Source organism: Rhinopithecus roxellana, chromosome 19, assembly GCF_007565055.1.
Source record: "Rhinopithecus roxellana isolate Shanxi Qingling chromosome 19, ASM756505v1, whole genome shotgun sequence".
NCBI lineage: Eukaryota > Metazoa > Chordata > Mammalia > Primates > Cercopithecidae > Rhinopithecus > Rhinopithecus roxellana.
The window spans coordinates 32,779,698-32,805,775 of NC_044567.1; the positions used below are offsets into that span (position 1 = coordinate 32,779,698).

The following is a 26,078-nucleotide window of genomic DNA, read 5'->3' on the forward strand; positions in this document are numbered from 1 at the left end:
TGCAGTGAGCCGAGATCGTGCCACTGCACTCCAGCCTAGGCAACAGAGTGAGACTCCGTCTCAAAAAAAAAAAAAAAAAAAAAAATTGCCAGGTGTGGTGGGGCATACCTGTGGTCCCAGCTACGAAGGAGGCTGAGGTGGGAGGATCACTTGAGCCCGGGAGGCAGAGGTTGCAGTGAGCTGAGATCGAGCCACTGCACTCCAGGTTGGGTGACAGAGCAAGACCCTGTCTCTCAAAAAAAAAAAAAAAAAAAAAAAGAGAAAAAAAAGAAAGAAAAAGTGGGTTTGTGCAGCCATGAGCCAGATTCCAGTCTACTCCCTGTCTTCATTAGGTTCCTGGTGTGAGACCTCAGTTTCCTTGGTTTTGAGGTGGGAGGACCCTAACTGGAAGAGAAGGTGGAGGGTGGTCAATGGGACAGAAGCTGGCTCAGGAGCCAAGGCCCTGAGGGCCCCAAGCGGCAGGGAGATGGCTGGGTCGCAAGCTGGGAGTTGTGGGCTGTGAAGGAGGCCTGGCTTCTGGGGCCGCCCTCTCACTTCCCTGCTGTGCCCTTGGGGGAGTCATTTGGCCCCTCAGACCTCAGTCCCCTCTGCATCTGACTCTACAGCGACAGGTCAGCCATTCACGGCACTGCACCAGAAAGGGGTTCTGTGCTCACCATTTTGTGGCTCTGGAGTCTCTGCATCTCCAGCACCTGCCCTTTCACTGGGCTCCCTGCCCCCACCCGGGCCACTCACCAGAGTCCCATCCTTCCAGAGGATGCATCCGATCCTGCCCCTCTGCTCAGAACCCTCCAAAGGATCCCACCTCACTCAGAACAAAATGCACATCCTCCCGGTAACGTGGCTGCCTTCCGCTGTGTCCCCTTCCAGCCCTTGCTCCTGGCCTCCTGCCTCAGCCCTCCTTCCTCTCACTCCTCTGCCACACCACGGGCTCCACCAGGTCCAGCACCTTCCAACCTCCGAGACTTGCGTGCTTCCATCTGCTGTTTCAGGGATGTTCCTCTGTTCTCTCGACACTGAATGTCTCACTCTTAGGAGGGTGTCCAGGCTACAGCAGATGCTCAAATGAGTATTTGTTGATGGACGGAGGAAGGAGGGAGAGAGACAACCAAGAGAAGAGGGAGGAAAGGAAAGCTGGAAACTTCTGGTTTAGAGACCTGTTTGGAGGAGATAATGGTAGAGGGAGCAGAAAAGTAGAGTACTCTCTGGTGGGGGAATTGAGGGGGAGAGAAGATTTTTGTTTCGTTTTCAGACAGGGTCTCACTCTGTCACCAAGGCGGGAGTGCAGTGGTGCGATCTCTGCTCACTGCAGACTCGACTTCCCTAGGCTCAAGCGATCCTCCCATCGCAGCTTCCCCATAGCTGGGACTACAAGTGTAAGCCATCACGCCCAGCTAATTTTTTTTTTTTTCTTTTTAGAGAAGGGTCTCACTATATTCCTCAGGCTAGTCTCAAATTCCTGGCCTCAAGCGATCCTCCCACCTTAGTTTCCCAAAGTGTTGGGATTACAGGCGTGAGCTACTGCACCTGGCAAGATTTCTGCTTAACTTTTCCTGGGAGCAATTCCAGCGTGTTTGTGTGCTGGTGCGCATGTCTTCGGGGAGGGCAGTCCAGGGCGCAGGTGCGAGGCCTTGGGTTGAAAGTTCCAGTCTCATGACCCCTGACCCTGGAGCCCAGGCCCGCCTTTCCTCCCAGGTACATCCACATTGACCCCGCCCCCTTGGCTGTTGGCACCACGGCTGCTCTAAGTATTTATCACCCTAACATGTACCTGATCATTTATGTGTAGAGCTTGTCTAGAAGACCGAGAGCCCCTAAGCTACCTGTTTCTATCATGAACTGACAAATGGAAACACAAGCTCCACCGCATTTTGTTCTCCTTGTAACCAAAAAGAAGGAAAGAAAACAATGAAACGGTTGCAGGCAGCCAGCACACAACAATTTTCTGAATTAACTGTACTTTTAAACGTTAGCTTCAAACATCATTTTGTGAACGACACAACTCTATTTCACGCTAACAAAAACTGAAAAAGTGACTTTGGATTTGTCAGGGCGCTAAAAATAACGGCTCTGCTTATTTAACTTTTCTCAGAGCTGTTACAAAGCACACACAAACAGAAAGAAGCTGTTTTTCCATTCTTTCACTATTTTCCAAAGTTTCATACCTCAAGTCAGCACTGCACAGTTTAGTGGACAATTCTTCTTCTTCTTCTGTTTTTTTTAAACGGAGTCTTGCTCTGTCGCCCAGGCTGGAGTGCAGTGGCGCCATCTCGGCTCACTGCAACCTCTGCCTCTTGGGTTCAAGCGATTCTCCTGCCTCAGCCTCCTGAGTAGCTGGGACTACAGGCGCGCGCCACTACACCAGGCTAATTTTTGTATTTTTAGTAGAGACGGGGTTTCACTGTCTCTACTAAATGTTGGCCAGGCTGGTCTCAAACTCCTGGCCTTAAGTGATCCTCCCGTCTGGGCCTCCCAACGTGCTGGGATTACAGGCGCAAGTCACCGTGCCCGTCCTGATTCTTCTTGTGTCATTTTCCTAGGCTTCCATCTCCCTAGCTGGACTGCAAACACCCTGGAATGCTGATCTCAGTGCAGCAGTGTCCACGGAGCCCCTCGGGGCACACACCGGATGTGCAGGGTGGGTGCCCGCAGCCGGGCGCAGGCAGGTTCACAGCCAGGAGGCCCGCCTCACCACCCTACACATGTTCATCCCTTCATATGCCTGGGTCTTTCCTGGAACACAAAACTGTTTTGGGAAAAGTCCTTCGGCTCCCACATTTGTGGGCTAAGAGAGGAAACTGTGAGCGGAGCCCAGCCAATGCCTCTGCTGCGATCCTACTGGCTCCTGGGCGCCTGGGCCCACCCCCGTCTCTTGTTGGCTGGTCAAAAATATGGCCAGTTTATATAAAATCCTGTTTTGTTCACAGTAACCACACCCCCACCCCCCAACTAAACTGGCCAGGCGCACTTAAAATTCTAAGGCCTCCATTTGAAAAAGGGATCCTGTCTGTTTCTCAATAGGCCACCCGCCCACAGGAACGGGGAGGCGGCGACAGGGAACAGCCCCTGCTCCAAAGGACACCCCTTGGCTCGCCTCGAGGCTCAGCTCGAAGGGACCCCGGGGTGGCGGGGGACGGAGCAGCGTAGCACTCCAGAGTCGAGCTGGAGGGGAAAGGGTGGCGGGTGGGTGGCCCGCTGCCCTGGAGGGACGGGGCGCGAGTCCCACGCGCTGAGTCAGGGCCCCCGGGCGCAGAAGGCCACGCAGCGGGGACAGGGGTCGGGGGGCTGGGGGCGTCCCGGGACCCCCGCGCGGGTGTGGGCCGCGGGCGCCAGGTGGTGCGGGAAGCCCCCGACGTGCCAGGCCGGGCACAACAAAAGCGCGGGCTGGGGGGAGGCGCGGGCGGAGGGGGAGGAGGGGGCTGCTGGGAGCGCCCGGAGCCTGCATTGGCCGCCAGCCACCGGGAGGAGGAGCAGAAAATCCTCCGAGCGCAATAAAACGGCGGCACGGCCCGAGCCCGCAGCAAACACATCCGTAGAAGGCAGCGCGGCCGCCGGGAGCCGCAGCGCCGCTCGCCCGCCGCCCCCCACCCCGCCGCCCCGCCCGGCGAACTGCGCCCCGCGCCCCTCCCCTCGCGCCCCCGAGACAAAGAGGAGAGAAAGTTTGCGCGGCCGAGAGGGGCAGGTGAGGAGGGTGAGCCGCGCGGGAGGGGCCCGCCTCGGCCCCGGCTCAGCCCCCGCCCGCGCCCCCGGCCCGCCGCCGCGAGCAGCGCCCGGACCCCCGGCGGCGGCCCCTGCCCGCCCAGCCCCCCGGCCCGCCATGGGCGCCGCGGCCCGCACCCTGCGGCTGGCGCTCGGCCTCCTGCTGCTGGCGACGCTGCTTCGCCCGGCCGACGCCTGCAGCTGCTCCCCGGTGCACCCGCAACAGGCGTTTTGCAATGCAGATGTAGGTAAGGAGCGGCGACCCCCGCCCCCGCGCGGGGCCCCACCTCCCCCACGACCCCCGTGGGTTCGCGGACGCCCCGCCCGCCCGCCGCTGGCCGAGGGACCACAGCGCCCGCCTCCTGGTCCCTCGGCGTCTTCTCGAATCTTGCAAGTGGACGCCCAGAGCCGACTTTCTTTCCCCTCCCTCCTCTCCCTTTCTTTCCCTCTCTTTGCCGAGATGCGTCTCAACCTCAAAATTCCACCGAAATTCCGCCGCAGCTCCAGCCCCAGGAAAGGGAGCCAGTTTGGCTTTTGGCAGGCGGCGCACCCTGGGATGCCAGCGCTGGGGGCAGGGAGCCTGGGGGACACGGCGTGGGGGCGGGGGGCTGGAGGACTGGGGACCCCAGGAAGAAACTTTCGCAGATAAGGTGGGAGTTGGGCTTCTTTGGGCTTGGGGCTGGGTGGGGAAGGGCCTCTCTACCGGGGCTTCTCCCACCAGCCCCATTTGGGGGCTTCCCGATCAAGCCAGGACGAGATGGAAGCCCGCCCTACCCGAGGCAGGTTCTACAGACCCCGAGGGGCAGGTGAGAAACGCCGGTGGCGTCCCCTGGCCTGGCTCCTTTTTCGTGCCCTGCCCAGGAGGCCCTGCAAACTGGCTGGGCAGGGACCGGGACCCCCGAATGTTCCGCCTTTTCGGGACGTCCACAAAAGCTGGAGACTTTGGTGACTGGACCCGGCACGTGGGACTGTGTGGCTGAGATTCCCCAGCAAATACCCGTGACCTCAGGACTCCTAGCCCCCAAAAGACAGGCGCCATGGGGGGAGGGAGGAGGGGCCCAGTTATTTGTTCTGATCCATGGAGGACCAGCAGAAATGGGAGGAACCCGCTGGCCCGAAGTTTCCACCGTGGTCCTACACCTCAAGCCTCTGCAGCACTGGTGCTGGTCAGCATGGTTTTCCTGGGGCAGGTCTGGCTACACAGAAAGTGGTCTCAGAGCCCCCTGCCCTCCTTCCTCCTTATGTCTGAGTCTCAGTCGAGTGGCCTGTCCAGGGCAGATGGAGCAAGGCGGGGGCCCCCTCACCTGCCCAGACTGGAGGTAGGAGTTTCTGTTTCTCTTGCTGTCAGCCACGCCCTTCCTATACCCACCCACGGCTTCTTGCCCCACTCCGGTTAGCCCTGGGCGCTGCCTGCCCAGCTGGGGAAGTTTTCAGTTGCGCCAATCTGTTGGGATCGCAGGTCTCAGGTGGCTCAGGCCTCATGGGTGGAAGGCGCGGCGTGTGCCTATGTCACGGTTTCCACTAAACCCAGTTTGGGGGAAACGAGGTCTTTTCTCCAGTTTAGCCTTGGTGCTCAGCAAGATTTGGGGGTGAAGGAGAGGCTCCTTTGATGAAGGAGCCATAATGGGCCTTTCTCTGGGGGTCCATGGGGAGTGCGGGCCTGTCCAGGCTCCTTGGCTGACCAGCACCAGGTGGGGCAGGATGTAGCCAAGGCCCAGAAGGAGGCTGCCCCAAGAAGGACTTGGGAGGTGGATTCGTAGGAGTTGGGCCTTGGGACCCTCCTCCTCGCTCCGCCCCGCCCCCCCCCCCCAACACTCCTCAGCTGTGTGGGAGAATGTCCAGGCAGCCACTCTGTCCTTGCTTGGCATAAGTTAAGGCGGCCACTAAGCTGGGAGCTGTTTCTGCGTGGGGTGTGGATCCAGGATGGCAGAGGGCGGAGGGCTGCAGTTCGTGCCTCCTGCCTCCTTCATGCTTGGCGCAGCACTCTCCTTTTCCTGGGTTGCCTGGCATTCGTGTCTAAATCTTTGCATCAACATCATCCTTTAGCTAAAACTTTTCACCCCATCCCAGCTCAGAGGCCCAGTCAGATGCCAGAGGTGCACTGCAGAGCTCAGGGCATTCGCTTCCTGTGGCTGCTGTGACAGATGACCACAAACCAGGAGTCTTAAAAGAACAGGAATGGATTCTCTGTAGCTCAGGGGGCTAGAAGTCCGAAAAGGCGTCCGCAGAGCTGGTTCCTTCCAAGGCTGGGAGGGAGAATCTCTTTCAGGCCTCTCTCCTTGATGTTCCTTGGTTTGTAGACACATCACTTCCATTTCGGCCTCTGTCTTCACATGGGCTTCTCTCTTGGGTGTCTCTGTGTCCAAATTTCCCTGTTCCCTTTTTCTTTCTTTCTTTCTTTCTTTCTTTCTTTCTTTCTTTTTTTTTTTTTTTTTTTTGAGACAGCCAGGCTGGAGTGCAGTAGCAAGATCTTGGCTCATGGCAGCCTCCGCCTCCTGGGTTCAGGCAATTCTCCTGCCTCAGCCTCCCGAGTAGCTGGGATTACAGGCACCTGCCACCACACCCGGCTAGTTTTTTGTATTTTTAGTAGAGACAGGGATTCGCCATGTTGGCCGGGCTGGTCTCGAACTCCTGGCCTCAGGTGATCCACCTGCCTCAGCCTCCCAAAGTGCTGGGATTACAAGTGTGAGCCGCCGCGCCTGGCCAAATTTCCCTCTTCTTATAAGGACAGCAGCCATTGGATTTAGGGCCCACCCTAATCCAGTATGACTTCATCTTGATATATCAGCAAATACCCTATTTCCAAATAAGGTCATATTCATAGGATCTGAGTAGATGTGCATTTGAGGGGGACACAATTCGACCCAGTACATCCAGGCTACCGTCTCTTATTCCCAGTCACCCTTTCCGTGCTCAACGAACTTGGGATAAACAACCCAGGACATCCCAGCGTAGGGCCCCGGAACAAATCCCACAGGGACGACAGTGGTCTGTCTATTCTCCAGTGTTCGATTCTCCTTAAAGCGATGCAGGTTTGTGACTTTCTCAGCGATGGTTCCCCATTCTGGCTTAGAGCAGAATTGCCTGGAAGATTCTTAAAGATTACTCAGGTCTGGGTCCCTTTGCAGATACAGAGGGTCTGGCTCAGACTTCGGCTTTTGCTGTTTTAAAAGGCCCACAGGTGAGTTAACCAGGGCTGTGACTCAGGGGTCTCAGAAAGGGGGTACAGTGGGAGTTAATAAAGGCAGGCTTGTTATGTGGCGAGCTGGCTCCTTTTACTCTTGGCTGCATGCAGGCTTGTTAAATGGCTTGGTGTCTACAAGAGGCAACTGGCTTAAGAAACAGTCAGATTTCTGTCTGCCCGGCTAAGGATTTCTGGGAGGTATCTCCCTAGCAGCTCTTGCAGCTGGTAGGACTGGAACTGTGGTCGGCAAAGATAATTCATTATGAGGTGGTGATGTTTAGGATAAGGGATGGTAAGAGATGACCTGGTTTCTTCCTAGAAGGCCCCAGGTCCTCATCCTTTCCAGCAAGACCAGCACAAACGGGAAGCATTTTGTGTCTCAGTTACAGCACTATTCAAACGCGCTGCTGGCCCGGCTCCCTCTCACCCAGTGAAATCCTTCACATCTACTGCCAGCCTGCACAACTACAGGGATCTGGCTGGAAATTAGCTTTGGGCTCACCATTCAGGCAGTACCATGCCTGGAGCCACTTAGCCAGCTGAGCTACTTGGCAGACTCAGGCTGCTTGGGCTGGTTTCTGGACTCAAGGGTAAAGCCAGGAGCTCTCTGGATGCAGAGAATGAAACCTCTTCTCTGGCTTGGATGGTGGTACCTAAAGCCACATTATCCTAGAAGACCTCTATGATGACATCTGCCCCGCATGTTCCCATCTCCAGAAACTGCCCTCTGCAAACTCGCCCAAGATGTCCAGCTCCAGCTAGAGAGGGTCCACAGCCAAGAGGGGAACACCTGCTGTTTCCTGGGGTGAACAGCCAAGGGAAACATGGTTCCTGTGGGACACAGGGACAGGGACCAGAGAGATAGTAGGGGCCACCCCAGAAAACAGGCAGCACGCAGTCAAAAATGGCTCTGTCTTCAGGACACGTGCTCAGGAAAAGCAACACAGCATCAGATTCACGTGAGCTGGGTCAGGCCTTCCATGTAAGGGGGCAGGGGTGGCGCTTTTTAAAGAAACTGTCGGCGACTTGTTGTGCAAAGTATGTGATTGATCTGTATTGTTAGTTTTGTTCATCTGGATTTTTGTATCGGGCTTGTCTGTGTTTCAACAAGCAATTATGGAGTGGCTGCCTCTGCCCCAGGGGATGTAAGGGAGAAGCAAGACATTACCCCTGTCGTGGGGGAGGCAGGGGGTGGAACTGTACATCAAGGCACCAGGCAGTGTGGAAGGGGGTTCCCGCTGCAGGGCGTGGTGAGCAGGCCTCCCCTTCTCAACTGCCAGGCTCTGGTATAAAGTCAGTCCAGTCAATGTGGTTTGGGTAAATAATTAACAACAGATAAACTTTCGAAATAACCAAAATTCAGAAGTAATCATGTAACAATGTGAAATGCATTTGCAAGAGGTGAGGATAGAAGGCCCCACGGTAGGTTGAGGAGGGAGCTGTGGGGAGAACTGGGGCTCTTTAGCTTGGTTTTGAACAGTGTGCCGCCTCGGTCCTGACGCAGAACCACTGACTCGATGAAGTGGGGGTCGCATGTAGGGTTGAATCTCGTGGGTTCCGAAACAACCAAGAGGTCTGCCTAAGGCTTCTCAGGCAGCTGCGAGGACGGATGCAATAGTAGGGAGGAGGAGATAAGAAGGAAGCCAAGACAGGCAGACGTGGCAGTGGCTGGGGCAGGAGAGGAACGTGCCCTGGACGCTCCCTCTGTCCCCCGGTGCATGCACAGGCTCACAAACCAGGGACTGAGGGCAAGTGGTTGCATGGCTAGAATGGTCTTTTACTTTTTCTTGAGATGGAGTCTCGCTCTGTCACCCAGGCCGGAGTCCAGTGGTACAATCACAGATCACTGCAGCCTCAACTTCCTGGGCCCAAGCGATCCAGCTACCTCAGTCTCCCAAGCAGCCACCACGCCCAGCTAATTTTTTGAATTTTTTGTAGAGATGGGGTTTCGCCATGTTGCCCAGGCTGGTCTCGAACTCCTGAGCTCAAGTGATCTGCCCATCTTGGCCTCCCAAAGTGCTGGGATTACAGGCGTGAGCCACGGTGCCCGGCCTATGTATAATTTTTTAATGAATATCTGATATTCATTAAATAGATCAGATATATTTGAGTGCTTGGCCAAGGTTTTGTTTTTGTTGCCCATGGGTCTGAACAGAAAGTGTGGAGACTCTGACCACCTCAGTGTCGGGGGGCGCGGTAAGCAGGCAGATGAGCTGCCCTGAGATTGCTGGGAGGAGGGAAGGGGGGCAGACCCAGACTTCCCAATGGGGAGATGGTCAGGAGCATGGATGTCTCAGAGTGGCAGGCAGGATGAAGCTGGTGTCCTCAGGACCTGCCTGGACCCTGCAACCTGAGTGGGCTGGAGCCCCCAGTGCCTGTGCCCTGACGCCCTGGTGCCCTTGTGCATTTGTTGGGGCGTGGCTGTCCAGAAGCAGAGGAAAGGGCACAGAGACCCAGCCCCGATGACCCCCACCTTACAACTGAGGGCTGAGCTACTCCCCCGTCAGCCAGGTCACACTGGAGCCCAGGGAAAGCTTCTGGAGCCCCAGCAAGTCAGGTTGAGAGTGTGTTTGCTCTAAGAAGCAAGTTGAGGAACAGTCTTTATAAAAGAGGGGTCTTAACTCAGAGCGTATGAACACCCAGCCAGAGATAGGCCTGGTGGGCTGAGGGATGGTCACAAGCCCAGAAACTGTAAGTGAAGTTGTGTGTGTGTGCACGCACGCGTGTACATGTTTTTTTTTGTGGACAGTGGCAGCCGCCAACTTCTCAAAGGGGCGTGTGGCCCTCCAAAGGTTAAGTCACTGCCATTTAAAAGGGTCTTCTTATAGGTTTCAAGTCTTCTGTTTGCTATGAGTATCTGCCTGGTCTCAGAGCTGAGCAGTGGTAACGATCTTGCCTTTCTCTCCTCTTGCACCCTCATTCTGCACTTGGCTGCCCTGGGTAGCCAGGGTCTGCTCAGACATTACCATCATGGGGTTGGGTGGGGGCGAGGCAGATCTGTAACCAGCTCTGGGGAAAAGATGCCAACAGTGTCCTTTGGCCTCCTAGCTGGTCTCAGGGATGGCTCCAAAGACCTGGGAGGTTCTGTGGTTGTCTTCCATGGGGAAGGCATCCTTGGTAGACGGCAGCTGCTTTTTCGTCTGAAACTCTGATCAGAGCTGGACCACACATGGCCTGAAGGAACTCCAGACCTCAACAGTTAGGAAGGGCCTGGTGTCTATGTCTTAAATACCTGCTTCTTATGGAATTTGTTTGCTTAGGGGTTTTTATATTTTGTTTTACAGTAGAATTTGGGTGCCCACCACACACAAAAATACTATGGCAAGTGTTTCAAGGAATTTAGTTTTTTTTGAGATGGAGTGTCGCTCTGTCGCCCAGGCTGGAGTGCAATGGTGTGATCTTGGCTCACTGCAACCTCTGCCTGCTGGGTTCAAGCAATTCTCCTGCCTCAGCCTCCCCAGTAGCTGGGATTACAGGTGCGCACCGCCATGCCACGCCTGGCTAATTTTTGTATTTTTAGTAGAGATGGGGTTTCACCCTGTTGGCCAGGCTGGTCTGGAACACCAAAGCCGTGGTGCCTGTCTTCAGGGAAGTGAGCGCAGGAATGCGAAGATCATCCTGCAGGCTGCACCTCTTGCTAGAGACTCTTATCCTGGTTAAGACAGTGGTGAGATTGTGGGCGTGGGTGGATCTTATCAGAGCTAAGATAAGCCCCGAGGAAAGAGCTAAGATATCCTGGGGGGGTGGGGGGAGCCCAGGGTGGCTGTGGTAGAGAGTGTACCACAGAGGGACAGGGTGATTAGAACAAAGTGTGGCCGGGCTTAAGCCCAGGTGGAGCAGCAAAACCTGGAGGCCGGGCAGTAGGACCCAGGAGTGGGACCCTGGGGAAGGCTTTATGGCCCCTGCGCTGGGGGAGAGGGGTGGACAGGAGGGGGATGACACTGAGGAGGAAGGTGGTGTTGAGAGGCTCACAGTCACCAGGGGAGCAGAGTTCGCACCTGCACTGGGGAAGACCCAAGAGACGGAAGGCAGACCCCGAGCAGGGCCATGGGTTGCGGGCGGACACAGAGGGAGATGCCTCTGGTACTTGACCCAGTGCCCGGGAGCCAGCTGCCCTCTAACCTGGTCAGGAGCTCAGGCGAGTGCAGGTCTCTGTTGAGTTCTGCTGGAATCTGGTGACCAGAAAGTCTGGGCGAGAGGGAATTGAGCTAGAACTTCAGCAGACAGTAGAAATTGTGTAACGGGGCCTTGGAGGGAACAGGAAACGGGGCATTGAGGGGGAAGGGAGCCAGCAGTAGCAACGGGAACTGACATTCATAGCAAACAGGGTGAGCAGCGGTCAAACGCTGGCCCTAGACTGAGTCCAGCAGAGCGATCTGGGACAGGTGGCCTCTCTCTGCCTCCGCTTCCACACCGCCAAAAAGGAGAGGCGAATTTCCTGCCTCCCAGGAAGCTCTTGGAGCCAGTGGGGGACACCAGCTCTTTCTGCATCAAACCCTGGCTTTCCCTGTCTTTGTGTTCTTGTTCCTCCCCACCCGGCCCTGAGGGAGGCCTGGGAGCAGCCAGGGAGGTGAATCATGACACAGTGATAATGACTGTGGCAACAATAACAGCTGGCAGAGGTGCCTGTGGCAACAATAACAGCTGGCACAGGTGCCTGTGGCAACAATAACAGCTGGCACAGGTGCCTGTGGCAACAATAACAGCTGGCAGAGGTGCCGAGGGCTTGGAGGTATGTTCTTGCTCTTCACTAGTGTTAGCCCATTTCCTTCCCTATCCTCATCCCCATTGTACAGACGATCCAGCCGAGGCACAGGCCCACTAAGGAACCTGCTCAGGGTCAGCTGGCTAGGAAATAGAGTAAAAGAAGAGATGGCTTTTAGGCCGGGCATGGTGGAATCACGCCTGGAATCTCAGCACTTGGGGAGGCCGAGGCGTGTGGATCACATGAGGTCCAGAGTTCAAGACCAGCCTTTCCAACATGGTGAAACTCCATCTCTACTAAAAATTTAAAAAATAGCTGGGCGTGGTGGTGAACGCCTGTAATCCCAGCTACTCAGGAGGCTGAGGCATAAGAATCACTTGAACCTGGGAAGCAGAGGTTGCAGTGAGCTGACATCGCACCACTGCACTCCTGCCTGGGTGACACAGTGAGACTCTGTCTCAAAAAAACAAAGAGAGAGACGGCTTTTAAAAGGAGGTGCGTCAATAGAATGGTGCTGATTCAGACTGACGTTGGCTTGGGGAAGGATGGTCTAGGCTGTGGAGCTGGGCTGGAGCTCTACGGGTGATGGATGGAGCCACTGAGGAGGGAGAGGAGCTCCTGAGGCTGGCCTTGTTCATGAGGGTTGAACCTCATGCAACAGAGTGAGCAGACATTTCACATGATATTACAGATTTGTGTTTATGACCTAGAAAAATGTTCAGAGCGTAGTACTTTCAGAAGCCCAGACTGGGCCGGGCGCAGTGGCTCACACCTATAATCCCAGCACTTTGGGAGGCCGAGGCAGGTGGATCACGAGGTCGGGAGTTCGAGACTAGCCTGGCCAATATGGTGAAACCCTGTCTCTATTAAAAATCCAAAAATTAGCCGAGTGTGGTGGTGCACACCTGTAATCCCAGCTACTCAGGAGGCTGAGGCAGGAGAATCGCTTGAACCCGGGAGGTGGAGGTTGCAGTGAGCTGAGATCATGCCGCTGCACTCCAGCCTGGGTGACAGAGCAAGACTCCGTCTCAAAAAAAAAAAAAGGGCCCAGACTGGCCAGATGCGGTGGTTCAAGCCTGTAATCCCAGCACTTTGGGAGGCTGAGGTGGGAGGATCACTTGAGCCCAGGAGTTCCAGATCAGCCTAGGCAATGTACCAAGACCTCATCTCTATATAAAATAAATTAAAATTTTAAAAATTAGCCAGGGGTGGTGGCACGTGCCTGTAGTCCTAGCTACTTGGGAGGCTGAAGTGAGAGGATCACTTGAGTCCAGGAGTTTGAGGCTGCAGTGAGCTATGATTGTACCAGCCTGGGGGACAGAGCAAGACTCTGTCTATAAAGAAAAAAACAAACAAACAAAACAGCTTGGCTGGGTGTGGTAACTCATCCCTGTAATCCCAGCACTTTGGGAGGCCGAGGTGGGTGGATCACCTGAGGTCAGGAGTTTGAGAGCAGCCTGGCCAACATCATGAAACCCCATTTCTACTAAAAATACAAAAATTAGCTGGGTGTGGTGATGGGTGCCTGTAATCCCAGCTCTTCAGGAGACTGAGGCAAGAAAATCACTTGAACCCGGGAGGCGGAGGTTGCAGTGAGCCGAGATTGGGCCACTGTACTCCAGCCTGAGAGACAGAGCGAGACTCCATCTCAAAAAAACAAAACAAAACAAAACAGAAAAACAGCATAGCCAAAGTTTCAAAGGCAGATGAATGCCAATAATCTTCTCAAGAAGCAGTAAAACATTGGGGTATAATCTGTGCCTCTCAGGACTCAAGGGGAAGTCAATCAGGCCCCAGGGCTAGTAGCAGCTGGCCACTCTCCCAGGTCAGCCCTTGCACCTTCTCAGAGGAATTCGTCCCTTCTGCCTCTCTCCATCCTAAAGAAAACTTCTCTGTCTCTCCATTCGTGTCCCAAATGCCTTCTAACTTTAAAATAATTACACAACTATACATGTTAATCATAGAAAAGACACTTAAGCAAAAAGAAAGAAAAATCGCCTCTGATTGTATCCATTGCCTAGAATTCCCCCTGCCCCCGGCCCCGACACAGAGTTTCTCTCTTTGGCCCAGGCTGGAGTGCAGTGGTGCACTCTTGGCTCACTGCAACCTCCGCCTCCTGGGTTTAAGCAATTCTCCTGCCTCAGCCTCCAGAGTAGCTGGGATTACAGGTGTGAGCCACCGTGCCCGGTCTTCTTTTTTTTTTTTTTCTCCCGAGATAGGTTCTTGCTGTTACCCAGGCTGGAGTGCAGTGGCATGATCATGGCTCACTACAGCCTCAACCTCCTACTTCAGCCTCTCAAGTAGCTGGGACTATAGGAGCATGCCAGCACACCTAGCTAATTTTTACATTTTTTGTTGAGAAGAGAGGTTTTGCCATGTTGCCTAGTCGGATCTTGAATGCCTGGGCTCAAGCCGTCTTCCCACCTCGGCCTCCCAAAGCACTGGGATTACAAACATGAACCACTGCACCCAGCCTGCTTTTGAGCTGCTTTATTGAGATGGAATTCACATACCATGAGGCCCCTCCTCAAAAGTGCACAGTTTGAGTGGTTTGAGTACATTCACAGAGCCGCACAGCCGTCATCTCTAATTTTGCAGCTTCCAGAGCAGGGCCTCGACGTGGGTTCATCTGACGTTTCCCCAGATAGACTCAGGTCAAACGCTGTTGTCAGGGTCCTGCAGAGCCATGGGTCTTGGCCCTTGTTGGTACGGCGAGGTCCTGTAGCCGGCAATTGGCCTCCCAAAATGTTGCTGGCTTTTTCCAGGGGTTGGCAAATTAGACCCACTGCTGGGCTGATGACCTGTTGTTGTAAATATTTTTTTTTTTTCTTTTTGCCACCATACCCAGCTAATTTTTGTATTTTTAGTAGAGACAGGGTTTCACTATGTTGGCCAGGCTGGTCTGGAACCCCCAACCTCAGGTGATCTGCCTGCCTTGGACTCCCAAAGTACTGGGATTACAGGCTTGTGCTACAGTGCCTGGCCTGTTGTAAATAAAGTTTTATTGGAACATAGCCACGCCTACTGGTAAGGCCAAACCCACTTGGCTTTTGTGCTATAGCAGCAGAGTTGAATGGCGGTGATCAAGGACTGTATGGACCTCAAAGTCTAAATTACTTACCAGCTGGCTCTTCATAGAAACCTTTTCTGATCCCCAGCCTAAGTCATCGTGGGCTGATGGCGCAGGTCCGGGTTTCCCAGTCCATGTGTGGCTGGCTCCTCTCTCCCCCGATTGCCTGCTCCCTGCTTTCCAGAAGCAAGCAGGTGGCCTGGGAAGAAGTGGAATCTGCAGGGTGTCATTCTCCAAGCTGACACTGAAGATGCGATGACTTCACCTGCCTCTTCTGTGCTCTTGAGCGCATGGGTGGGCTAGAGCGGGGAAGATGGACTTTCAGGCTGAAGCCTGGCTTTCTGTGGTGGGATGTTCTGTGGGTACCGAGACTCCCACACTGTATCTTCGGGGACAGAATCTGGCTTGGGTTGAGAGTCTATTTGGCCCTTTCTGATCTGTAATCGGGAGAGATTGGTTGGGCTTTCCTGGCACAGACGTGGCAAAGCAAACTGGCAGGGGGGCAGGCTTCGCCAAGGCCCATCGTGGTAGCGGAGGCCCTGGTCAGAGCACCTGCCAACAGCTGCTGCTTAACCAAGGACCGAATGAGGAAATGGACGTTTCAGAGAAAAGAGGCGACACGAAAAGTATTGGAGAAAAGAGCCTGGACTTTGGAGTCAGCTAGGGCTGGTTCTGAATCCCGACTGTGTGCCTCTCTGAGCCTCGGTTTCCTCTTCTGTAAAAGCAGGATCAGACCCTTCAGTGTGGTGCCATGGGAGATTTTTTTTCTTTGAGACAGAGTCTCACTCTGTCGCCCAGGCTGGAGTGCAATGTCACAGTCTCGGCTCACTGCATCCTCTGTCTCCCTGCTTCAAGCAATTCTCCTGCCTCAGCCTCCCCAGTAGCTGAGATTACAGGCATGTGCCACCATGCCCAGCTAAATTTTTTTTTTGTCTTTTTAGTAGAGATAGAATTTCACCATGTTAGCCTGGCTGGTCTTGAACTCCTGACCTCAAATGATCCGCCTGCCTCGGCCTCCCAAAGTGTTGGGATTATAGGTGTGAGCCACCATGCCTAGCCAATATTAAATTTTCGATGAGTGAGTCAAGTGGAGGCCGAGCATGGTGGCTCACACCTGTAATCTCAGCACTTTTGGAGGCCGTGGTAGCGGATCACTTGAGGTCAGGAGTTTGAAACAAGCCTGGCCAATATGGCAAAACCCCATCTCTACTAAAAATATTTTTTAAATTAGCTGAGTGTGGTGGCGGGCACCTGTAATCCCAGCTACTTGGGAGGCTGAGGCAGGAGAATCACTTGAACCCAGGAGGAGGTTGCAGTGAGCTGAGATCACGCCACTGCACTCCAGCCTGGGCGACAGAGTGAGATTCTGTCTCCAAAACAAACAAACAAACAAACAAACAACAACACAAAAGCACTGGAGGGGCTTGATAGTTAGTTTGTCCCAACCCCTTGTAGAATGTTGAGATCCTGGACAGTGCTTCTGAGAAACCTGCAGTCTCTGTCCAAGAGCCCTTAAGGAAGAAAGGCAGGAGTGTGGGGCAGGAAGATCGGCTTCTCCTTTCCATTCCACACGGCTGGCTCGCGAGGTTCTGTTTCTCCTGTGACAGCCTGGTTCCTCCCTGCTCCCCAGCTCGCCTCTGCCACCCTTCTTCCCTCAATCCAGATCAGGAGTTCAAGGGACGGGGACAGATGGTCAGAAAGGCCCAGCTCAGGCAAGGAAGGGGAGAAAAGGGAACTCGTATACGCTGTGGGTGGGAATGTAAAGTAGTACAGTCACTATGGTGGAGGTTCCTCAAAAAACTGCAAATAGAACCGCCATATGATCCAGCAGTCCCACGACTGGGCATTTATCCAAAGGAAAGGGAATCAGTGCATCAGAGAGACACCTGCACCCTCATGGTCCTGGCAGCACTGTTCACAATAGCCAAGATAGGGAATCAACCTCGGTGTCCAACAACAGATGAATGGCTAAAGAATGAAATAGTATTTCATTGTGGATGTTGGTACATCTACACAATGAAATACTACTCAGCCATAAAACAGAATGAAAATCCTGTCATTTGCAGCAATATGAATGGAACTGGAAGACGTTAAGTGAAATAAGCCAGGAACAGAAAGTTAAACATGGCATGTTCTCACTCATATGCAAAAGCTAAAAAAAAGAAAAGTTGATCTCATCGAAGTCAAAAGTAGAACAGAGAATACTAGAGTCTGGGAAGGGTTGGGGGAGGAGAGAGGGAGAGATTTGTTAAAGGATACAAAATTACAGCTAGATAGGAGGAATGAGTTATAGTGTTCCATGTCACTGTTGGATTAATGTAATTAACAATAGGCCAGGCGGTGGCTCACACCTTTAATCCCAACACTTTAGGGGGCCAAGGTGGGTAGATCACCTGAGACCAGGAGTTCGAGACCAGCCTGGCCAAAATGGTGAAACCCCATCCCTACTAAAAATATAAAAATTAGCCAGGCATAGTGGTGCGCACCCATGATCCCAGCTACTCGGGAGGCTGAGGCAGGAGAATCGCTTGAACCCGGGAGGTGGAGGTTGCAGTGAGCCGAGATCACGCCACCGTACTCTACCCTGGGCTACAGAGTGAGACTCTGTGTCTCAAAAAAAAAAAAAAAAAAAAAAGAAGAAGAAGTAAAAGAAATTAACAATAGTATATTGTATAGTTTCAAATAGCTCGGAGGACATTGAATGTTCCTACCATAAAGAAAGAAATGCTCGAGATAATGGCTGTGCTAATTACCCTGATCTGATCACTATACATTGTATGTATCTAAACATCACTATAGGCCGGGCGCGGTGGCTCAAGCCTGTAATCCCAGCACTTTGGGAGGCTGAGATGGGCGGATCACTAGGTCAGGAGATCGAGACCATCCTGGCTAACACTGTGAAACCCCGTCTCTACTAAAAAATACAAAACACTAGCCGGGGACAAGGTGGCGGGCGCCTGTAGTCCCAGCTACTCAGGAGGCCGAGGCAGGAGAATGTGGTAATCCCGGGAGGCGGAGTTTGCAGTGAGCTGAGATCCGGCCACTGCACTCCAGCCTGGGAGACAGAGCCAGACTCCGTCTCAAAAAAAATAAATAAATAAACTTCACTATATACACCATAAATATTACAATTATTATGTGTCCATTAGAAAGAAAGGCCCAGCCCAGCTCCCATAAGGACGGCAGGTGTGTTCCTTAACGCATCACACTGGATCCCCATACTAGACGGACACTCTACCTCCGGGTGTGTGATTCTGCCTTTTCTGTGCCTAGTGCCCTGTCTCCTCCAGCTAATTGAGAATCCACACTGCCTGGGTCACAGTGCCCGGCCTGGGTCCCGTCATGTTGGGGGTAGGGGTGGGAACAAGGGAGAAAGCCAGGAGTACCAGCAAGGCCGGGTACTTGGAGTGTCGGTAGCATGACGCTGCATGTCTAGAGCATGTACAGAAACCCCATGAGACCTGAGCCTTACAGTGACCCTAGGTACAGAGGACATTCGTCACCACGGGGTCTCTCTAACACTATGAAGGTGACATAATCCATTTGCCCACAGTCACACAGCAGCTGGGGATCCAGCTACACCATGGCCAGGCCTCTGGTACCGTGTCAGATGGGGTACAGGGTGCTTCAGTGACACATCACCTTATGTGACATTAGGGAGAAAGGACTGGGTGGGGGGGGGTCATTCATGGGCTTCAGGTCTGGGGGCGGATTATGCTCAGAAGGTATGTGCTGACACTGTGACAGGAGAGCTCTGGGGGACACGTGAGCTCCTTGATTTAGCTTTGTTTTTAAGAGATGAGGCTCTTGCTCTGTCACCAGGCTGGAGTGCAGTGGCGTGATCCTAGCTCACTGCAGCTTTAACCTCCTGGGCTCAAACAGTCCTCACACTTCAGCCTCCCGAGTAGCTGGGATTGCAGGTGTATGCTACCATGCTTGGCTAATTTGTAAAATTACTTTTGTGTTTAGAAACCAGATCTTACTATGTTGCCCAGTCTGGTCTCGAACTCCTGGGTTCAAGTGATCCTCCCGCCTCAGCCTCCCAAAGTGCTAAGATTTCAGGCGTGAGCCACTGCGCCTGACCTGCCTACTCTTTGGGGGCAAAGGCTTAGACGGCCATGCACACAGATGACTCTCCTGGGCTCCTGGTTCAGCACTTTCTCTTCTGGGGGTGTTCCTCGCATTTCATCCTCAATCCTGAGCTGTCCCCAGAAGCCAAGGACCAGCCTGCCCTGGTCCAGGCAGAAACTGAGTATACCAAGAGGAATGGGGTCAGGGTGGAGCTGGGATGAGCATCGCTGGCCCCTGACTTTCCATTGTGAGGTCTTGTCCGCTTGGCCCAGTTGGCTCCAGGGCAGGGAATAAAGGAACAGTCTGTGGTGGTCTTCCCTTCTGTGCACTAGTTCTGGAAAGCAGGGGTGAAACACCCAGGCAAATGCATAAAGATATTGCTGAGGGCTTTTCAGCACAAAGGACTTCAAATCTTCCTTATTTACAATGGTTCTGTGCGGGAGGTGAGGGAGGTGTTGGGATGGGGAGCAGCCGATGACTTGCCCAAGGTCACTTACAGAGTGGCAGTGCTGGGAATCCAAGGGGAATGATCCTGGCTCGAGTCTCCGGGAAGAGGATTAGATTTCACAGCTTTGGAGTTAACATCGCTCTGCTCCTTTGGGCCAAGAGGCGTGTTGTCCTGGGAAGAGCTTGGCGACAGGTATATTTTGCCTTAACTTGAGTAGTTTAGAGGCGTGGAAGGGCATTTTGGCAGCAATGATCAAGGACTTTAAGTCTTCCCTTTGATTAGGCATCCCTATATCTCAGAGTTTTTCTGAGGGAAATAATTTAGGACACATGGAAGTATTTAGCTGCGAGGATATTCATGTCCATCTTGCTTGTGTTAGGGAAATGTTAGAAACACCTATATATACAGTAGCAGGGGCTTGGTTAAATAAATCACAGCATCAGATGCTCTGCAGGCATCACAGCATCAGATGCTCTGCAGGCATCACATGGTATAGCTTTTTCTTTTCTTTCTTTCTTTCCTTTTCTTTTTTCTTTTCTGTTTTTTTTTTTTTTGAGACAGTGTCTTGCTTTGTTACCCAGGCTGGAGTGCAGTGGTGCGATCTCCACTCATTGCAACCTCTGCTCCCTGGGCTGAAGCAATCCTCCCACCTCTGCCTCCTGAGTAGCTGGGACCACAGACACACACCGCCTGGCTAAGTTTTTGTATTTTTAGTAGAGATGGGATCTCACCATGTTGTTCAGGCTGGTCTCACACTCCTGAGCTCAAGCGATCCTCCCACCTTGGCCTCCCAAAGTGCTGGGACTACAGACGTGAGCCACCGCACCTGGCCAGAATGTTTGGACACCTGAGGGGACATTAGACTTTCTTTGGCAAGTGTGTATTTTCCAGTTGCTCTAGAATGAACGTGAATTCCCTGGGTGCACCTGTTTTACTGGGCTTCACTATACTGTGCTCTGCAGATCCTGCAGTTTTATGAATTGAATATCATGACCGGTTCAACTCTGAGTTGAGCGAGCCCGTCGGTGCCATTTTCTTCCCACAGCATGTGTTCACTTTGTGTGTTTGTGTCACATTTTAATAACTCTTGCGCTACTTCAAGGTTTTTCATTATTATTATACCTGTTATGGTGATCTGTGATCAGTGGTCTTTGATGTTACTGTTGTCATTGTTCTGGGGCACCATGAACTGTGCCCACATGAGATGGCAAAGTTAATTGATCTGTGTTGTCTGTGTTCAGATGACTCCACCAACTGGCTGACTGGCGGCTTCTGGTCTCTCTCCCTCTGCTTAGGCCTCCTCTTTCGCGAGACACAACAATATTGGTCTTAGACCAATTAATTACCCTATAATGGGACTGGGCATGGGGACTCATGCCTGTAATTCCAGCACTTTGGGAAGCTGAGGCAGGGGGATCACCTTGAGGCCAGGAGTTCGAGACCAGCCTGGGCAACATGACAGACCCTATCTCCTCAAAAAATTAAATAACTTAGCTGGGTATGGTGGCACATGCCTGTAGTCCTAGCTACTCAGGAAGCTGAGGCGGGAGGATCACTTGAGCCTGAGAGTTCCAGGCTGCAGTGAGCCAAGATCACACCATCGCATTCAGGCTTGAGAGACAGAGCAAGATGTCTCTCACTTTAAATCAAAAGCTAGGAATGATTAAGCTTAGGGAGGAAGGTGTGTTGAAAGCCAAGATAGGCTGAGAGCTAGGCCTCTTGTGCCAAACAGCCAAGTTGTGAGTGTGAAGGAAATTTAAAAATGCTACTCCCAGTGAACACACAAGTAATAAGAAAGTGGAACAGCCAGCCAGACACAGTGTCTCACGCCTGTAATCCCAGCACTTTGGGAGGCTGAGGCTGGAGAATCACCTGAGGTCAGGAGTTGGAGACCAGCCTGGCCAACATGGTGAAACCCCGTCTCTACTAAAAATACAAAAATTAGCCAGGCATGGTGGCACATTCCTGTAATCCCAGCTACTCGGGAGGCTGAAGCACAAGAATTGCCTGAACCCGGGAGATGGAGGTTACAGTGAGCTGAGATCATACCACTGCATTCCAGCCTGGGCAACAAGCGAGACTCCGTCTCAAAAAAAAAAGAAAAAAAGAAATTGCCGCAGCCAACCCCAATCTTCAGCAACCACCACCCTGATCAGTCAGCAGCCATCAGGAGGCAAGAACCTCCACCGGCAAAAAGATTAGGACTCACTGAGGTCGAGATGATCGTTAGCATTTTCAAGCAATAAAGTATTTTTATTTTTATTTCTTCAAATTTTAGGTTTTTCTTTTTTTTGAGACAGGACCTTGCTCTGTCACTCAAGCTGGAGTGCAGTTGCATGATCTTAGCTCACTGCAGCCTCGAACTTCTGGGCTTAAGCCATCCTTCGCCTCAGCCTCCTGAGTAGCTGGGAGTGCAGATACATACCACTATGCCTGGCTATTTTTAGTTTTTGTAGAGGTAGGATCTCACTGTGTTGCCTGGCTGTTCTCAAACTCCTGGGGTCAAGCCATCCACCTGCCTTGGCTTCCTAAAGTGCTGGGATGCCAGACGTGAGCCACTGCCTCTGGCCAATGTAAATTAAAGTGTATGCATTGTTTGATAAGACATAATGTTATTGCACACTTACTGGGCTACTGTACAATGTAAACATAACATTTATATGCACTGGGAAACCAAAAGAGTCATGTGACTCACTTTATTGCAATATTCACTTTATTGTGATTCTGCAGGAACTGAACCCACAATATATCTGAGGTCTGCCTGTACCTGTAATTTTTGAAAGTTAGCGTTTGCTAAAATGTGGGTCAAATTGCAGTCAACAGTGGTACGGAACCAGACTCTCAAGGCTGAGTTGGCCTTAGGCCAATGGTGAATGCCATGCCAGAGAGACCATTTAGCGGATTAATCCAGAGGATGGGACTGCCTTCTAGGGCTTGCCAAAGCAGCATCAGGAGAACCCGGGCTTGAGAGAGATGTCCTCAGTCCAGAAAAGACCTGAAGAGCACTTGGGAGTCGTGCTGGACATTCCGCAAGGGCCATCGAAGGCCCAGCGTGCCATCCTGTTGGGCCCCATGCTATTTCCTCCTCACTAGAACCTTTCCCCTTGCGTTAGGGGGGCGTCAAGGCCACGCTGAGAGGATCAAAGATGTAGGGATCTTCTCCAAAGAAGAAGCATATAGAAGATTTTGTATCGATAGGGCCGTATTAGGGTTTCCCAGAGAAACAGAACCAACAGGCTCCATCCCGCTGTGTTAGATGGGATTTATGTGGGAATTGGCTCATGCATGTATGAAGGCTGGGAGGTCCTGTAATCCACTGTCTGCAAGCTGGAGCAGCAGGGTCACTGGTGCTGTAATGCAAAAGCCTGAGAAGCGGGGCAGCCACTGGGGTAAGTCCTAGAGCCCAAAGGCCTGAGGTCCAAAGCAGAAGATGGAAGTCCCAACTCTCTCTTTTTTTTTTTTTTTTTTGAGATGGAGTCTTACTTTGTTGCCCAGGCTGGAGTTCAGTGGTGTGATTTCAGCTCACTGCAACCTCTGCCTCGCCGGTTCAAGTGATTCTCCTGCCTTAGCCTCCTGAGTAGCTGGCACTACAGGTGTGCACCACCACGCCCGGGTCATTTTTGTATTTTTAGTAGAGTTGGGGTTTCACCATGTTGGCCAGGCTGGTCTCGAACTCCTGACCTCAGGTGATCCACCCATCTCAGCTTCCCAAAGGGCTGGGATTACAGGCGTGAGCCACTGCGTCCGACCTGGATGTCCCAGCTCTTGCAGAGAGGGTTTGCCTGCCTCTGCCTCTGCCTTTTTGTTCTGTCGGGGCTTTCTACAGATTGAATGGTGGTGCCCACCCTGGCGAGGAGGGATCTTCTTACTCAGTCCCCCGGTTCAGATGCTGGTCTCTTCCCAGGACACCCTCCCAGACCCACCCAGAAATCACGTTTTCCCAGCTATCTGAGCATCCCTTAGCCCGTCAAGCTGACGTAAAATTAACCCTCAAGGGCTGAGAAGATGGACTCCAAAAATGGTTGGAGGCAGGGATTGGCGGTGGACTGTGGTTGAGAACATATCTGCGGGAAGAATGCTTCCCTTCCCTGAGTCAGGGACCAGATGACCTTTCCAGGATCCTTCCAGCCCAGGACAAACGGCTTTGTCTCAGGTTCATCTCTCCTGAGAACTCATCCCCCCCGAGATTTGGACGCCTCAGCCACATTCCTGCTGTTTACCTTCTTCTCTCAAGAAACAACACCCTGAGGATTGTTGCTTTCACTTCTTCGGACCCAAATCATGATTCCCCAGCCACATTTCTCAGTTGTCAAATTTGTGGAGGATGCTAGAAGCTTCTAGTGAGTTGCTTACAGATGATCCAACTGGTGGCTTCCTAAAACATATCTTGGGCTGGATGCAGTCGCTCACACCTGTAATCCTAGCACTTTGGGAGGTTGAGGCAGGGGAATCACTTGAGGTCAGGAGTTCAAGACCAGCCTAGCCAACATGGTAAAACCCCATCTCTGCTAAAAAAAAAAAAAAAAAAAAATATATATATATATATATATATATATATATATATATAAAATATATGTGTGTATATATATTATGTGTGTGTATATATATAATATGTGTGTGTGTGTGTATATATATATATAAATTAGCTGGGCATGGTGGCATGCACCTATAGTCCCAGCTACTCAGAAGGCTGAGGCACTAGAATTACCTGAACCCGAGAGGCGGAGGTTGCAGTGAGCCGAGATGGTGCCACTGTACTCCAGCCTGGGCAACAGAGCGAGACTGTCTAAAAAACAAACAAACAAAAAACGTATCTTGACAATGCCAGTCATCACTTTCCCACAAACCTTAAGATTCCAGGCACTCAGACTAGGTCGGAGTCCCCAACTTTAGCAGCTACTCCTGCTTCCTGGAGACCACCCCCCGCCCCGGCCAGACTCCTCCAGTGCCCCATATTCATCCCCAGCCTCGCCCTGCCAGCTTCCTCGCCCATCCTTCTGATCACACAGTCTGTGGGGAACTAGCCCTAAAAGCGAGGCCCAGTATGTGTGGCTTCTCCTCCTGTGTGGGCAGGTGGTTGATGGGATTCTTTCTTCCCCCGCCTCCAGTGGGTTTCAGCTTAATGATGGCTGTTCAGAAGCGTGAACAGATGCTGTCCCTACAGGAGAAGGGATGGCAAGTGTTGTCAGGAACCTGACCTTGAAGTGTACCTCCTTAATGGCCTGACAGCTCAGAGAGAATGACATCCCAGGGAGGTCTCCATGCTGCCGTCTGGGGACAGGAAGATGTCCTCTGCCTGGTGTGGCCATGAGCATTTGTATATTGCACTGTCCTTGTTCACCCACACCTCCTTAAACAGGCACCTTCAGATGTCCCTATGGCTCCCGGCTGCTTGAGCCAAATCTTTGTGATTGATCCCCTGACCTACACGCTTGCCCTCTGGCTCGCTCGCAGCTGTCCCTGACCTCACCTCTGCCATGATGTCACAGCTTAACAGCTCTGCTGTTCCCATGGCAACAGCCTGCTATGGGTAGCCAGCCAGGACAGAGGCCGGGCTGCAGGTGGAGGCGGGAAAGCGATTCCAGCCACCTTTGGTCAGTGGGCCCTTGAGACCACTGGGGTGGGGGGGGAGGTCAAAGCTGTCTGTATCTGCTCCCATCTGTGATGAGGGTGGGGCTCTTTCCATGCCCAGCTGTTCAGTGAGGCTCCCAAGAGGGCCTCGGAGAGTGGGCCAAGGAGGGGCTCCAAGCCTTGTGTTCATAAGACCCGTGGCAAAGTCCTTGCACCGCAGGGCTCCCCACAGGCAGTTTGATTGGAAGGAGGGTGAGGGAAGCTGGTGGGACTGGGTTGGAGATGAATATGGTTATTGGAGGAGTTGTGGGGGGCGGTCTTCAGGAAGCAGGAACAGCTGCTGGGGTTGGGGACCCCTGACCTAGGCTGGGTGCTTGGGATCTTGAGGTTTGCAGGGAAGTGGTAATTGACGCTTCTAGGTATGTTTAATGAGCCACCAGTTGCATCAGCTGTAAGCCCCCCCACATGGGGAGCTGGCGTCTCAGCTGGGAGTTTGGAGGTCAGTCTGCCTCAGTGTCTGTCTCTGTGAAGCTGGTCGAGGGGAGGCCTGAGCCGGAGCTTGTCCTCAAAGGCCGCCTGCCCAACCGTCTCTGCCCTGGAGAGCTGACCTAGCTCTGGGGATGGGTACACACAGATTCATGAGCTGCGGCCCCAGGAGTTGGGTGAAAAAGCCTGCTGGGGGCCTAGCCGGGACTCATTCTAACGTGACCCACCCCCGCCCCAGGTGATGCTAACACGGCCAGTCCAAAACCCAGTGCAGGCTGGGCGTGGTGGCTCGTGCCTGGAATCCCAGCACTTTGGGAGATTGAGGCGGGTGGATCACCTGAGGTCAGGAGTTTGAAACCAGCCTGACCAATATGGTAAAACCCTGTCTCTACTAAAAACACAAAAATTAGCTGGGTGTGGTGGCGTGTGGGTGTAGTCCCAGCTACTTGGCAAGGCTGAGACAGGAGAATTGCTTGAACCCGGAAGGTGGAGGTTGCAGTAAGCTGAGATCGCACTCCAGCCTGGGCAACATAGTGAAACCAAAACCCAGTACAGTGGCTTGGGACCCCCGTCCCCTCGCCACCACCAGAACTTAGCTAAGAGTTGGGGAGAAGAAGGTGAAAACCAAGGCTCTGGCAGCACACAGGGTGTCACGGAGGGTATTTTTAGAGGCTAGAACTCAGACAAACGGAGTTAAAAATGTTTCTCATGTTTGTTTTATCTGGGCTTGGCTTGGATGCCTCCAGTGATGGGCGTCTCACTACCTACCAAGTCAGCCCAATGATTTCAAGACAACCCTGGAGAGAGTGCTTCCTGCCCCCCTGCCAGCTTCTGCTTCTCTGTA

At 52.9% G+C, this 26,078-nt stretch overlaps 1 protein-coding gene across 1 annotated transcript in view; it reads left to right on the forward strand.

Moving 5' to 3' along the window:
• The first annotated feature begins 3,188 nt into the window (after nt 1-3,188).
• The window catches only part of TIMP2 (TIMP metallopeptidase inhibitor 2), a 73,387-nt gene continuing 50,497 nt past the window's right edge, over nt 3,189-26,078 (forward strand). Inside the window, exon 1 of the mRNA XM_030924022.1 lies at nt 3,189-3,947. Coding sequence (XP_030779882.1) covers nt 3,818-3,947 — 130 coding nt within the window. The 5' untranslated portion in view covers nt 3,189-3,817. The remainder of the gene's footprint in view (nt 3,948-26,078) is intronic.